Source organism: Botrytis fragariae (assembly GCF_013461495.1).
Source record: "Botrytis fragariae strain BVB16 chromosome Unknown tig00000000, whole genome shotgun sequence".
Taxonomy (NCBI): domain Eukaryota; kingdom Fungi; phylum Ascomycota; class Leotiomycetes; order Helotiales; family Sclerotiniaceae; genus Botrytis; species Botrytis fragariae.
Genome location: NW_023500986.1, coordinates 1,539,933 through 1,551,942, shown reverse-complemented (window position 1 = coordinate 1,551,942; position 12,010 = coordinate 1,539,933). Strand labels below are relative to the sequence as shown.

The 12,010-nt window shown below is 42.7% G+C and overlaps 3 protein-coding genes across 3 annotated transcripts; 2 read left to right on the top strand and 1 right to left on the bottom strand.

Moving 5' to 3' along the window:
- Nucleotides 1–2,956: 2,956 nt before the first annotated feature.
- On the top strand, nucleotides 2,957–4,156 carry Bfra_006699 (putative glycerol dehydrogenase protein; the record flags this gene model as incomplete). The annotated part of the gene is made up of 3 exons (XM_037337069.1): nucleotides 2,957–3,108; nucleotides 3,293–3,548; nucleotides 3,608–4,156. The coding sequence occupies 3 exons, from the start codon at nucleotides 2,957–2,959 to the stop codon at nucleotides 4,154–4,156; spliced, it is 957 nt and encodes a 318-aa protein (XP_037198435.1).
- A 1,306-nt stretch (nucleotides 4,157–5,462) lies between these two features.
- Nucleotides 5,463–6,408, top strand: Bfra_006698 (uncharacterized protein; the record flags this gene model as incomplete). The annotated part of the gene is given in 4 exon segments (XM_037337068.1): nucleotides 5,463–5,501; nucleotides 5,517–5,669; nucleotides 5,754–6,086; nucleotides 6,283–6,408. 4 exon segments carry the CDS (start codon nucleotides 5,463–5,465, stop codon nucleotides 6,406–6,408), a joined length of 651 nt encoding a protein of 216 aa, XP_037198434.1.
- A 556-nt stretch (nucleotides 6,409–6,964) lies between these two features.
- Bfra_006697 (putative alpha-ketoglutarate-dependent taurine dioxygenase protein) lies at nucleotides 6,965–8,304 on the bottom strand (the record flags this gene model as incomplete). The annotated part of the gene is made up of 4 exons (XM_037337067.1): nucleotides 6,965–7,131; nucleotides 7,189–7,584; nucleotides 7,639–8,107; nucleotides 8,161–8,304. 4 exons carry the CDS (start codon nucleotides 8,302–8,304, stop codon nucleotides 6,965–6,967), a joined length of 1,176 nt encoding a protein of 391 aa, XP_037198433.1.
- Nucleotides 8,305–12,010: the final 3,706 nt, after the last annotated feature.

Below are 12,010 nucleotides of genomic sequence, written 5' to 3'. Positions count from 1 at the left end.
AGAGTTTATGGAAGAGGATAAGAAGAGCCCGGGAGCTGGAAAGGAGTGGAGGGAAACAAAGAGGAAAATACTAATGACGCAAATGATAAAAGCGATGCGATGATTGATGATCAAAGAATATACTTACAATATGCATGGCCCAGGCGTTTTGTATTTTTCGTTTCAGTAGAGAGTTATTTAATATTTGAATGGACAGGCTGGAATTGAATGAACTGTATTATTATATAGGGTTGAATGAGAAAAGCTCATAAATCACAAAAGCTCGCATGTGGTAAATTGATTCGTCAATTGGACGTGTATTGAGAAAACGGAGAAGAATGGTGGCCTATCTATTTGTTGCGTGAATAGATGGACATATCGTGTATAAATATGGAATAATTGTCATTACATCTCCTTTTACATTTTACACTGGACTATTGACGTTTAAGAAGCGGTATGACATTTCCGGTTCATGTGTAGGACACAAATTCCATTTCAAAGATCCCAAGATCATATTTCACGATGTGTTGCTTGTCTGTTCACTGTTAGAAAGACGTAGTTACGGCATTCACAATTCAGTATATGTTGAGAGAATATCCTATATTTTGAAACAGAGTTGATGTGTACTGACTACTTGGTTTTCACACAGCTATCTTTTGTTGACTGACACATTTTTACAATATATAGTCATTAATCCATCCTATTTTTCTGATTTCATTTGGATTTTCATCTTGAATTCAATAGAAAGTTCTCATTTCTTCTCTTTGCATTCATTAGTCTATTGACACACCTCGAGCAGTTTCTATTTACAAAGCGAGCATGTCGGCGAAGCTGATCTCAGACCTAATAGAATATACACACGCACCATCAGATTAGCCGAACTGTACATTCGAATGATCTGAAATGAAGCTGAAATAATGGACGGGACTATGAAAAAGGATTGAGAGTCAGCAAGTACAATAGAATCTCCTTGAATCCGAAAAGGTTACTCAGATCCAAAATTCAAAACGTTAGAGCAGTTGTGCACGTGACGAGTGGATGTGGCAGGTGCTATCTTCCATGCCGTCTTCTAGAATTCTTCTAGCTCGTTTCATTTCTCAAAATAGAAGAGCAGATGCATATTCATCGTTTCATCTTTGCCATGATGAGTCTTCAAATGTTCATGTCTGTCTGATCTTATTATAACCCGAAACTTGCTTCAGATATCGGCATTATCCTAGATTACTACACAATTTTCCTTCGAGATTTCGGGTTCAGTCTGAGAAGTAGACTTCAGGGTAATAAAAGACCGATCCTACTCACAATGTCCAAACTCATGAATGCTATCCGTTCACTTGACAATCCGCTAAAATATACAGGCAGTGTTGCTCGAGAATATTCAGCCAACGGACGAACAATTCTTTCGTGGGCCCGCACTAGTTCAGGTTTTGCAGCTTTGCAAAGCTTGATACTTTGGGGACGTTATCACGCGTTCTGAGTAGTAATTATGGAACAGAATCAGGCGAAAAGAACCATTGAGCTTGAAGAATGCGGTATCTGCATATGTGGAATTGCAAGACACTTTGCGATTTTTCGGGGTCCAAAAAAGGTGTTTTCAGACCTAATATGGCTGGTATGATGTTGGTGACGTTGACAAGTGGACTGGTCTCTGTTGGCCGTGCGCTTGTTGTTGGGAAGGAAGAGAAGGAGCTAAAGCGACATGTGTGCTAAGGACGACAGATTGTGACTTACCTGTGTCAGTACATGAGACTAACGACGCGGTTGGCATTCAGAGAGCTAATGCATGACCTCCATGACCTCCTTGAGGCACTAACTTTGTAATGTAGCTGCAGAGACTGCTCGACATCATACTGCACAAGCTTGCTTTGCTGTCCGACTTCGAATCATACAATCAAGACACGCTGGCTTGCCTCGTATGCAAACCATGAACTCTCATTCTTGAACGGCAAAAGTTCGGATTCGACAATGTCTGCAAGCACAGAGGAAAGAGGCGACAATTGACGATTTCCACGTAGGGGGCTGCATTTCTCTCTACCACAACGTGGAACTTAGCCAACTAGAACACATGAATTGGTGAAATTTTTGAAATGGTCTATCTGGTCTTCTGTCGACGAATTAGTCGTTTTGCAATCTCTATCCAAAAAACCCATTCTCTCAATCTCCTCCACTTCTGTCCTATCTACCGCGGCTCGGGCCGCAAGGTGATTGAAGCGGGGTCGTCTTGAGCAGGCATTCGCATCGACGATGCTTTTTTTGATGCTATTACGAGATTATGACCAATCGGTTCGACTATTAAGATTTTCTCTACTTGGATCTTTCAAACATTTTTGTCCCTCTTTGATATTGGGCACGAATTCAGTGCTTTAAGCTTTTCTTGACCTTCTACTAGCTTGCTAGCAGAAGTACATTAAAGTTCAAGTCAGGTCAAACATCAAAATGTCTAATGATCCTTTAACCTTATCGAGGGAAGGGTCGTTTCTTCTAAGACAGCCCACCCCACGAGAATCCTTGTATAGATGCAGATAATGAAAAAAAATAGTTTTCTGCCATTTCGTAACAATTGAAGATTACAAGGATGACCCACCACTCTCCGATATTCGGTTCGTCTCCATGCATCCTGCACCACGTTTCACACAGCAGAGTGACCGAAATGGCAAACATGCATCATGTAGCAGGCTGCTTTCTAATGCAGAGTAGATTATCGATAGCACCACAATTATGTATAGCCCGTCCACTGTTTCTATGTAGCCACGTTTTCTTCAATCTATTTGTGACTTCAAACATTCTGTATTGAAGATCCCATTCAATACTGTATCTGTACCTGTACGTGGCCAGTCCAACACGAAGGATTTCTCTGTACATTTTTCATGATCCACGAAAAACCACGGTCAATTGTCAGACTAACATTTTCCTCAAGATACTAGCTTCATAGGGAAATTTATTCCTGGATTCAAGAAGTTGGCAGAAAAGTAACACCATGACTATCCCTACTCTGAAATTGAACACCGGAGCCCCAATACCAGCTCTAGGATTCGGTACTTTTCATAATGAAGGATCCCCAGGAAAGTGCCACGATGCTGTACTTTGGGCTCTACAGTCAGGTTATCGCCATCTAGATTGTGCTTGGTAGTAAGTTCAACCCCTATGTCTCATGTTTATCCGTTCATCCCAACTGTATACTCGATATCTCCTGGGCTCATCCCTTCCCTCTTCCCACTAATATCCACCCCTATCCCTTGGTGAAGGGGTGCCGAAGTATCGGAAATATAATTTTCGTATTGCAATTCCGAACCCTGAAACTAACACACCGCAGTTACAAAAATGAAGAAGAGGTTGGGTCTGGCTTGCGAGAATTCTTGTCCAGCAATCCAAGTGTCAAGCGTTCCGATATCTTCATCACAACAAAAGTGTGGCCTCATCTGTGCGGTTCCCCTGAAGATGTCGAGTGGAGTCTGAATTATAGTTTAGAGAAACTAGGTGTCGATTATGTGGATTCTTTCTTGATGCATTGGCCATTCGTCGCGGAGAGGACCGACGACCATGAAGTCAAGATCGGAGATGATGGAAAGGTATAATCCACCAATCGACGTTAGAATCTATTGTTCCCAAGTCTAATAATCCTGAGCAGTACATCATCAATAAAGAAGTCACGGCCAACTTGGAACCTATCTGGCGAAGATTCGAAGCTCTTAACAAAGCTGGCAAGGCAAAAGCCATCGGAGTATCCAATTTTACCATCTCAAACCTGGAAGCTCTTCTTAAGTACGCGGATGTTCCTCCCGCCATCAACCAAGTCGAGATTCATCCCGTCTGGCCTAACACTAAGTTGATCAACTATTGCTTTTCAAAAAACATACTTCCCGTGGCATATTCGCCACTGGGTTCCCAGAGCCAAGTTCCCACTACGAACAAAACTGTTCTCCAAAACTCTGAACTCATCTCAATCGCCGAAAAGAAGGGTGTTAGTATAGGTCAGATATTGATCGCTTGGGGTATCAAACGAGGATACGTGGTCCTTCCCATGAGTTCGAATGAGGGGAGAATCAAGACCAATGGAACATTAGTCGATTTGACTGAAGAGGAGTTCCAAAGCATGAACAAAGTTTCCGAGGGCAAAGAAGCAAGGTTCGTGGATTTGAAAAACACCTTCGGGTGGGATGTATTCGGGGATGAGTAAGGAGATAGGTAGCCAAGCAGACAATTGGCCGTGTCGTGGTGTTTGCTCGTATCGTTCGATTCCACGTAACACAAAGTATCATTATCATATTAGCTAGAATTATGATGCGTATATTCGTATACGTGAAGCAAGCACTGAAAAATAAGCTGATCTGACCTCTCGTGATGTTCTTAACTGCACATGCTATTTGTCTGTCAATTGACTCTGCATTATTAGCTGCCCTTAGCGCTCTATGGTACAGTCACCACTAATGTATATATCAGATTATATTCATCATATCACATTATCTCTCCCAAAGTTAAAAATTTCTTCATACCCTAATCTTATCTCATCTCGGCGAGTTCTCTGCATCAACATTTACTGTCTTGCCGACCTCTTACCTGCATCCCATGAACCACTCTCCTGGAACCAAAAGTCGGTGAAGATCAAACCCTGCGAGAAATCCTTATAACAATCTAAAACATATCAGATTGATATGTTTTAGATTTTTCCAGTGCTCGCTGTACTATGACGAATGGGTACTCCGAATGAACGGCAAGATATGACATCGTTCGCCTTACCCGTGTGTGCATCAGGGTATTGGACGGTACAAAGATTATTATAGCAATTATTGAGGTGTCTGTTTATCGACGATTGAGTATTATCCCATGAAGAAGCTAGCATTTTGCTATGATAGTCATTAAAATCACACCGATAACTCTATAGCACCACACCTGCGACTAATTAGCAAATTTCCGAATCAGCGGTACATATCAATCAAGGTCAACAATATTAGCCATGGCATGTTAATGAGAAACCCAGGACTCGGAGTGAGACTCCACCCGCTCATCCTTTTTAAAATTACAATGATCCTACCGCTGGAAATCTGGGTACAATCGCAGTCTATCATTTGAGAGATACTCATCATCCATGGTATGCGAACCTTTTCACTGCCACCAGTACCAATCATCGAATCGACAGGGAGAGCACCGAAGAATAACGAGTATATGCACAGTCAAATTGTCTGAATGGTTGGTAATACGGTGACTCAATGTCCTGACCGATCTCATTTTTATCTCACTGTTGGCTCGCATCACACATGAATACATACATATATGCATGCATTTACGAGTATATCCGTCCGTAGCGTGTCATAGAAGGTGCATTATCTCAAAGACCCAATACGCCATACCACGCCAAGAGAAATATAGTTGAACCAGACTCCGCCTCACATGGAATGCACCAAGTAACATGAGTGCATAATCTGGAAGCCTACTCTGCTGAACAATCCGTGCAAACCAAATATAATCCATGACTGCAGATATACATGCGTGTGATCGAACCTTCTAAAGCCGATATTGGGGTCGTACTAGGCATCTAGATTGGAGGTTGTAGTAAGGCTATCATATTCATCATCAATCACATCGCTAGCCATCTTAGTTTAATGCTAATATTCAATGCTGAGCCGAATGTTAAACCGGTTTCTTGTCGATCGGGCATAATCCCCGTCGCCGAGTTGGGTGTGCTGAATCAAGTAAGAGCTTCTTGCGAATGCTGGAACGTTGACCACCTTCTTCATTATCAATATGATTGATGATGGAATAGCAGATAGTAACAGATACTAGATTGTAGTCCTACCTCTAAACTTCCCCTCTTCTTCCCCTTTCGAAGCCTCCGTATCTTCCGTATTCCATTGGATCAACTCCGTTTCCTCCTCTTTTTGCTCACTGCTAGCATCATTTATTCATTTGCAATCAGTCAAGCAAGCCCTAAATGTTCCATCTCGAACAACAAAATTCCATCACAAGACCTTTACTTACCAATAATTCGACCAAACCCCCATATATATTCTTGCATAAATTCTGCTCTACAAATCAAACATCACCACCTCCCATCCAAAGAATTATATCGACCCCTCAACATCAAACTTCAAGACCCCCATACATACCATGTACAAATGTGTAAAATCTCCGTGGAAACCATATTCTCGCACTCTCATCATCGAATCAGCCTCGATGCCATCGCCCCACATACAACGGTACGCCATCTAAGTGGTCCGTCATGCCCTGGTTTTTCTCTGACGTGAGGCTAAGCAATATGCGCTGCACCCCTCTATTCGCTTTCCCCTCTTGAAATATATGCTGTAGCACGTGCTTTCCTTCTTCCGTAAGCCGAGCATACCTGCTATCACACAATCAAACATTAAGGGTGCTCTTCGTGCTGTACGTAAACAGGACTCCATCTTGTTTTTCCAAACACACACACACAGCTAGCTAGCTCGTGGAACCTTTAAATTAACAGAAAATGAAGACGAGGAAAAACATAATGCAGACACAACATCAAGAACTTTGGTAAATTTTGAATTGAATTTTGAGATTGGCTTAAGTATCAAACTAATGAGAGGTGCAGTAAAGCTTCCATGAACGAGCAAATCAGTAGTGGATATATAGCCTAAAAGTAACTGGAACAACTCCAATTCAGATCTTCCCGCATGCACAGTGCAACCCTAGTAGCAGTACGTAAAAATCCCAACGTATCATCAAGAAAGAACCCCAAACCCCAAGAATCCGAGAAGAGAAATATTTCATCCCGGGTATACATCGTGAAAGAGAAAAAAAAAAGTGACGAAACTCCCCAAAACCCTAAACCTTAAAAGTCTATAAAAGAAGAGAAGGAATAGGAAAAATCAAAACGATTGGTATTGGTATCCCCGCTGTGCTTGCAATCAATCAATCTTGGTATAACGGAGAAGAAAAAAAAAAACATGTGAAAAGTAAAAAAAACAAAATCCCAGAAAACTTTTCGTCTCATTTCAAATCCTCGTATCCTTTAATCCGAGCTCACACTCGAATTCGAAGATTCTGATGTTTCGGAGGATTTATCATCGTGGAGGTGGGCTTCCCATTCAGCGACTGACATGGGTTTTTCGGTCATGGCTGCCAAGCGGAAAAGGTGGCGGGCTTGAATACGGGAATCGTAGTCTACGGTTGCGGTGTCTATTCTCTGTGTTAGAATTTGTTTGTGAGTGGAATAGTAAGAATGATAAAACGTACGTAGAGTGCTTCGCCCATCAAACATAACTACTGAGTGTTTTTCCCATCCTACTCTAGCCTGGAAATCGTGGCCCATACAAACATGATCCACCAAGAATTTAATAAGCATTTCCTTCTCGCCATCCTTGAGCCCTACAATATCGGTCAAGAATTCCGAGTTGAGGTAGAGCGCCTTCTCGCCCGAGACGGGATGTACGCGAACGATTGGGTGCAGGGAATCGATGGGGTCGGTTCGGACAGTTCCTCGGGCGGCGCGGGCATAGCCAATCATCTTTTGCGATGAATGGTTTGCCTTGAGGTCCTGTATCATTGTGCGGAAGGTCGGCGAGAGGCGTTTGTAGGCTTCCACTGTGTCGGCGAATACGGTGTCACCACCAACATCGGGGCATGCTAATACTGGCTGGGTGTTAGAAATGTTGAAGTCTGTAGTTGTGAGTAAAAAAAACTTACTGCCAAGCATAACATATCCAGGAGGCTGTTTTTCATAGCTGACATCGTGATGCCAGAGTGTGGAAGTCAGTTTCTTCTGGAAGAAATTTGCGATTTCCTCTTCGTTGTGATCGCGATGAATGACATGGAAAGGAGGGTGTCCCTTAACGGAACCAGATACAGGCTGAATGCTTAATGGTCCGAAATAGGACATGAAATCTTGTTGAAATTGGGGACCGGCGTGAAGAAAGTCGGATTGTTCTCGGAGAACAACAATTTTCCGCTCGGTTATCAAAAGCGCAAGTTCGTCTTTGCCTGCGTCAGAGAGCTCCTCCATTTTTACACCACTCAAAATAGTTCCCATCTTAGGCGTAATGTGCTTGGCTTTGACACCACCCTTGAAAAGGTTTGGCTTAGACTTGTTTGCTCGCAAGGCTGGGTCATGATACTCGAAGTGCTTAACTTCATCGAACCAGACATCATCTTCCCACTTCGTGTTTATTAGTGGCTGGCCAATGAAATGGAATCAAGCCTATCACTTACCGATGGAAGGTAGCTTGGGAATTCTGTTCGACATTTAGATCTCTGGTCGTATTCATCGGATACATGATTGTATGGGAGGTTGATGTCATAGCTGATTTCTGGGACAGCTACTTCATCCTCTTCTGTGAGTCGACTAGGTGCCATGGTGAATGCTTGAATTGGTATGTATATTATGAATGGTAAAAGAGATGGAATGTGATGAAGATGTCGGATGGAAGACGAAGATTTGATATAAATATGTAGAAGTGAAGTAAAGTCTCAAGGGTCCTCGATAGATTAAGAACTTGATAGTTGGGATATCCTCGGTTGAAGACCTATTAAATATAGCTTGCAGATGAAGGGTTGGGTAACAGAAGAGCTTTAGAAGGGATGCCAATTAACAACCGTTTTCAAATGCGGAGCTCAACGGTTGTCGTGTAGCTTGTTATTTGCTCTCCGTCAGATTGGAGATTATCAGTACTGTAATGCAGTAATAACACTTTAGCAAGCGGTGAGGACCCACGATGGTGTGACATGGTGCTGGTTGCTGATCAGTCAAGGGTAGCATGAACATGGGATAATGGAGAAGAGAAAAGCCCGGCAGCTTAGCAAGGCCTTGTGGGGTCAATTGTGACAGGGGTTATGTAAATGGAATTTCCAGAACATGGTAACCAGTAGGAGATAAAGTTTCCGTCGTAACAAAATGGACTTATGATAATGACGAAGCTTGTATGACCCCTTAAACGCAACGGCCCGTGACACAAAATTGGAATCGTAGCGCGACTAGGAATACCCAAACGTGGCATTAATGCGAGAAAGTCGAAACATCCTTACCTGAAGCCAAGGAAAGAAGTCCAGGAGGGGAAAAAGTACAAGATGAACGACATTAGATCATTGCAGAGCATGCAATAACTGTACAACGAAGCCTTTGCTGGTCTTGAAAAGACTTCAATTAGAACAGCAACTCCTTACTTAATTACCTGCAAGCATGGGACTAAAATTTCACACACATACTAGGTAGATTTAGGGACCTACCTCTTTGCGTAAAGTTTGATGAATAACTTCTACGTTGGGCATAAGGAACAAGAAGTGGAGCTTGAAGCGAGAAGGAACATTCGCTGAAATGTTCTAGCTGCGACTCGTGGAACATGGGACTTGTTGTAACTTCCAAGGCTATGCAGAATGTACAGAGGTAAGAAATGTGTGGAAACTATTCGGGGGATCCGGTACTAAATTGTGGACTACAATCGCGTTTTAATTTACGGTGATATATCCGAAGTGAGCATTCATTTTTGCCCATGTTGAAACTTGCAAGCTTAGACCCCGAAGTGCTTGAAATTCGAAATTAGAAGATTGGAATTTGAAAAAAAAAAAATGATGTGCATGGAAGTTCTAAGTGCGTGTTCGCCAGAGTTTCCACCAGGATTATATTTTCGTCCCACTTGTTCCATAAGTTCCATTGATTTGTTCCACGCTTTGATGGATATTAAACCTTGTAGACTTATACATTTCGAACCACAAAAAAATGGATCAAATTTTGGATTCCACAACGTCAATTTTTTCTCTCCCTCTCTCTCTGTCTTGCACGCTAAAGGTCTGTTTAATTTTGAACCCCCACTTGCCCAATGTTGGTATCTTTTCTTCAATATACTCATAATTTGATGGTAGTAGAGTTCGCGCAATATTCTGGTCATCATCCCATATTCATCCAATCAGCTGATGCTACCCTCGCCCCTCGCATGCATATTTGGGTATTTAATCGTAACATCTTACTGCAGGATTATCGGCCACAGATTTTCATGACACCGTATCGATCAGCAGACCGAGATTTGACAGGGCTTGCCGCATCTCCAAATTTTGCTTCGGAAAGAAAACTATATAAGCCCCGTCCAGTGGTGCTCGATTCATGCATGAAGATTTTCTCTGCTATTGTGGTTACACAACATTTCGTAAATGTGAATAGGTTTTGGTTAATGTTAGATCGTCATGATAATTGAGATACAGTGCCTTGAGCCGCTCGAAATGAATATTCTTAGCTCTTGGAATGATTGACAATTCAAGGCATCCGCAGCCCAAAGTGACTTTTTACAAGACAAGATTGTTCCATGCTACACTCGCACATTACTTCAATGGCCGAGAGTAATGAGGAGAATGATATCCTTGAATTGCCCAATAGCGATGCAAGAGGATACATGAGCTGCTGTGGAACGAATGCCTATAGAATAACAGCGCATAAATGTCGGTCTTTAAACGCTAACGTGAAGCGCGAGTTGGCCACAAGATGAAGCTCGTGGAGAATTCCCAGCTCACAACGACAGTATTGCCCGTGCACAGGTACCGTAGATTTTGTCAACTGTGGATGACCAAAAAAAGCGGTTTCATGTACAAGTGATAGTATTTTCTGGGTGTGTGAGCCCATCTGAAGATGCCCAAGGTGGGGGGAAGGAAAACCGGAGTCATGTCAAATTCGGACGATTTCCCGATGTGTTCCTGATTTGGACCGAGGGGTTCTCTGGAACTTCGCGACGGTATTGATCGACTCTATTGTTGGTGTCGTCAAATCATTTGGCCTCGCAGGTTCGACTTGAGAGTTGCGTGGACCGAGATGCTATATCCATGTATGCAATGAAGTCATTATTTAATAAGCTAGCTTCTTATATACTAACATAAAAAGCCTGTATGTAATGTATAAATATGTTGTACGTGCATCTGGAGCCTTAAACAACCGCTTTAGGGCTGGGTCGGAAGCGATGTAACCGTGTCTAGCTGCAGCATGAGCGGTGAAGAAAGAAACTGTTCTTACTCTGCCTGATCCGTGATGACCCTTTGAGGTTAGCTGCATTATCAATGCAGCATAGATATGATATAGAATCCAATTTGGAAGTTGGATAGTCGTAGGAAGTATCTAGTTAGTGTAGCCTGTGGCTCGATAGATATTTTGAACTATCTTTCGGTTATGCATGAGGCTAGCAAAACCTACATCGTACGATCAGATGATCAAGTGTATGTACGCCTTGTTGATATCAGGAGCTTGCTCTAGTTTGAGGTGATTGTAGGCTTCCAAGAAGTACTTATCATGCAGAAAGCCCGAGTCAGTACATTTAACAGTCGCATCTTAATCAATTCCTGTCCTACCAAAATAATTCAAGGGAGGAGCGTCGTGTGGTTCGCATCATTAATCCCTGTTCATCCTATTCAACGCAGGCTATCGAGGTCATTGGCGCAGACGCACTTTGAGTAGGTATGCCCGACACTCTCAACGACGTCCATCTTGTCTCGGGAGATAGCTCGGAAAGCCGAAGCAGCAGGAACGGCTGGACCTTGCTTTGTCAAAACAGTATGCCGGATTACCATAGACACACTAACTAAAGTTGGCGAGCTTTGTAGGGAATAGCGGCATGTTGATGTAGATGGTGTTTCCAAGAATCAACCGATTTGAAACTTGTGGAATTGCGAAAACACTCAAGATGGCAAGGAGCCATCTGCCGAAGGCAAATAGGTATCCGGGTAAAAAATAGGCTAAACACCGCATTAAATCATGACTTGTAGTAGTATTCGCAAGAATTGCCATTTCGAATCACGAATAATAAACAAATTCCTCGGAGGCGGGAATTTACCCGCCAATCCCACAGTGTTAGTCAAGACTTTGCAAGAGCCTTGCCAGGAGGATTCCCGGTCCCACGTTTTGTGGCAGTGAAACTACTAGACATTGCAATAAACCGTACATGCGCCTTCTCCCAATAATACACTATAGCTATTCTTGTGATGTTTTGAGATGGATAGCAATGTGCGCGTCATCATCGGCCGGTCAAGTTCGAAAACATCTTTGCTCGTGTGGTTTTCTTGTCTGGTCGTCTGTTGAATAAGGCAC